General features: G+C 37.3%; 1 protein-coding gene across 1 annotated transcript; it reads left to right on the forward strand.

The window, feature by feature from the left end:
* The first annotated feature begins 1,518 nt into the window (after nt 1-1,518).
* On the forward strand, nt 1,519-2,097 carry LOC103309803 (ATP-dependent DNA helicase pif1-like). Its single transcript, XM_008186197.1, has one exon. It carries the CDS (start codon nt 1,519-1,521, stop codon nt 2,095-2,097), a length of 579 nt encoding a protein of 192 aa, XP_008184419.1.
* The last annotated feature ends 780 nt before the right edge of the window (nt 2,098-2,877 follow it).

Consider the following 2,877-nt stretch of genomic DNA (forward strand, 5'->3'; position numbering starts at 1 on the left):
AACGGCCAAAGGGTGTATTTTACAACAGAAACGGCTGAACAAGTGGCCCAAAACCCACGTAAAACTACTTTGCTGGCTTTCTTTGAGTTATGAAATGAAGATGAATTTGCAAAGACATTTCTATACTACGAAGTCCCGCAATACTACACATGGGCCAATAATAAATTCTCAAGAAGGAAGCGTGGTGAGGACGTTGTTGGCCATCCAGGCATAAAAAAAGATGCCGCTTTATGTAGAGTCTATGGTGTACATCCTTCTCAGTCAGAGTGTTTTTATCTTAGGATGTTGCTACATCACGTACGTGGTCCAACCTCATTCGAGTACTTAAAAACCGTTAACGGAGTTTTCAAAGAGACCTATCAAGCAGCTTGCCATGCCAGAGGTTTGTTAGAAAACGATGACCATTGGGAAAATACTTTGAGAGAAGCATCGCTTTCGCAATGTCCAATACAACTGAGAGAGCTGTTTGTTGTCATACTTTTATTTTGTCAGCCATCGGAACCATTAAAATTATGGGACAATTTCAAAGACGATCTTTGTGAAGATATCAGACACAGAATCAGACAACAAAATCAAGACTTGGCCTTACCATATAGTGAGGACATTTATAACGAAGGTTTGATACAAATCGAAAATAAACTATTGCAATTAAATGATAAAAGCCTAAGTCATTTTGGATTACCTTCCTCAGTTCGTACAGAAAACAATGCAACATATACAATGGCACATCACTATAATACAAATGATTTGACCTCTTTTGTCAATGAAAACCTGACAAAATTAGTACAAGATCAAAAACATGCTTTTGAGACTATAGTCGATAGCGTGAATAATAACAAAGGAAAAATTTTCTTTTTGGATGCCCCAGGTGGCACTGGGAAGACGTTCCTTGCAAATTTGATACTTGCGAAGATAAGACAATCAGGGAAGATAGCAATAGCAGTTGCTTCGTCAGGAATTGCTGCAACACTTCTAAATGATGGAAAAACTGCTCATTCTACTTTTAAACTTCCGTTATCTGTAAATCTTGAGCAACAATCTACATCTACATGTTCTATCCGCAAAAATGGACCTCTTGGTAAATTACTACAAGACGCCTCATTGATTATGTGGGATGAATGCACCATGAGCCATAGAGCACATATAGAGGCCGTAGACAGAACCTTAAAAGATCTTAGAAACTCCTCTGCTCTCATGGGCGGGATTACTTTAGTATTTGCTGGAGATTTCCGACAGACACTTCCCGTCATTAACAGAAGTACGCGAGCAGATATCATCAAGGCATGCTTGAAATCGTCCCCTTTATGGACTTCAATTGAAAATTTAAAATTACGAACAAATATGAGAGCACATCTTCATGGAATCACAGATAGTGATTTTCCATAACAATTGCTAAAAATTGGGGAAGGAATTTTTCCGAATACAAATTTAAGCGAAAATTGTGACATCCTTCTGGATGAGTCACTAGGGCAGATAGTCCATAATTTAGATAATTTAATAGATGCAGTTTACCCTGACATGAAGAATTTGCACGAAAAGGACTTTCATTGGTTGTGTTCGAGGGCAATAGTGTCACCTAGGAATGATACTGTCAACGAAATAAACAATATGATTTTACAAAAAGTTTCTGGCCAAATAAAAATCTACAGATCGATCGACACCGTCACGAACATCGAAGACGCAGTGCATTATCCACAGGAATTTTTAAATTCACTAAATCCTTCTGGACTGCCAACACACGAATTGACGTTAAAAATCGGAATTCTAATCATGCTTTTGAGAAAATTAAGACCTCCGAGTATGTGTAATGGAACAAGACTGCTTATTAAGGAATTAAAGGACAATTTAATTGTAGCGACCATTATTACCGGCCCAGCAGCTGGTTATATTCCGAGGATACCGATGATCCCAACTGATCTGCCAATCCCGTTTAAACGGGTTCAATTTCCGGTGAAAATATCTTTCGCGTTGACTATTTACAAGTCCCAAGGTCAAACCTTCGAATTAGTAGGGATCGACCTACGAAAGAAATGTTTTACTCATGGCCAACTGTATGTATCACGGAGCAGTTTTTTAGCAATAAATAAAGTCCGATAATTCAACCCCTAAAGGAGAATATAAGGGATTGTAAAAATACAATAGTGGCACCATCTATCAAGCAATATTTAAACTTTCGTGTAGAAATGGTTGCTATGTATTATTATTATTATTATTATTATTATTATTATTATTATTATTACCTATCTATGCATACGATTTTCCCAGTAAATCTGTGTAGATTATGCAGGCGATTAATATTTATTGATTAGTGGTTGTCATTGGCATAAATCTTTAGGAGAGAAGGGTTTAATTGGGAGAGAGGACTGAGGAGGGACATTGAGAGACCTGTTGACCAGGTTCATAGTATCAGTATCAAATATATCTGGATGTGGCTGGAATATCTCAGAGAGATGGATTTTAAATAATTCAGCTTTTTCAGAGTCTGATGACGTAAGACAACCGTTGTGTTTTTTCAAAGGGAGGTTAGAGGCTTTATATCGGAGCAGTTTTTTTGTGGCTTTCCACAACTGCCGTCTTTTGAGGAAAGATTAGAACGATTGTTATCTAGAGTTATATTTTTGTGTTTAGCGGGAGTTTTTTTCAAAGAGTTCGCCAGTTGATTTTATTTTTTTTATGTGAGGGTAAACGAGTGCGTTGATAACAGGCTCTAGCTCTACGCTTTTCAGTTATCATTGTTCTTATTATTTCTGGAAGCGGGTTGCAAATATGAGGAGTGGAGAAATTTGTATTTGTGGCAGACCGCGCCGCAATCTATATAATATTAGTGAGATCCTTAACAGCTATGTCAATATCTTCAGGTGTTTTGAGTTTGATATT

This window comes from Acyrthosiphon pisum, chromosome A1 (genome assembly GCF_005508785.2).
Source record: "Acyrthosiphon pisum isolate AL4f chromosome A1, pea_aphid_22Mar2018_4r6ur, whole genome shotgun sequence".
NCBI classification, from domain to species: Eukaryota; Metazoa; Arthropoda; class Insecta; order Hemiptera; family Aphididae; genus Acyrthosiphon; species Acyrthosiphon pisum.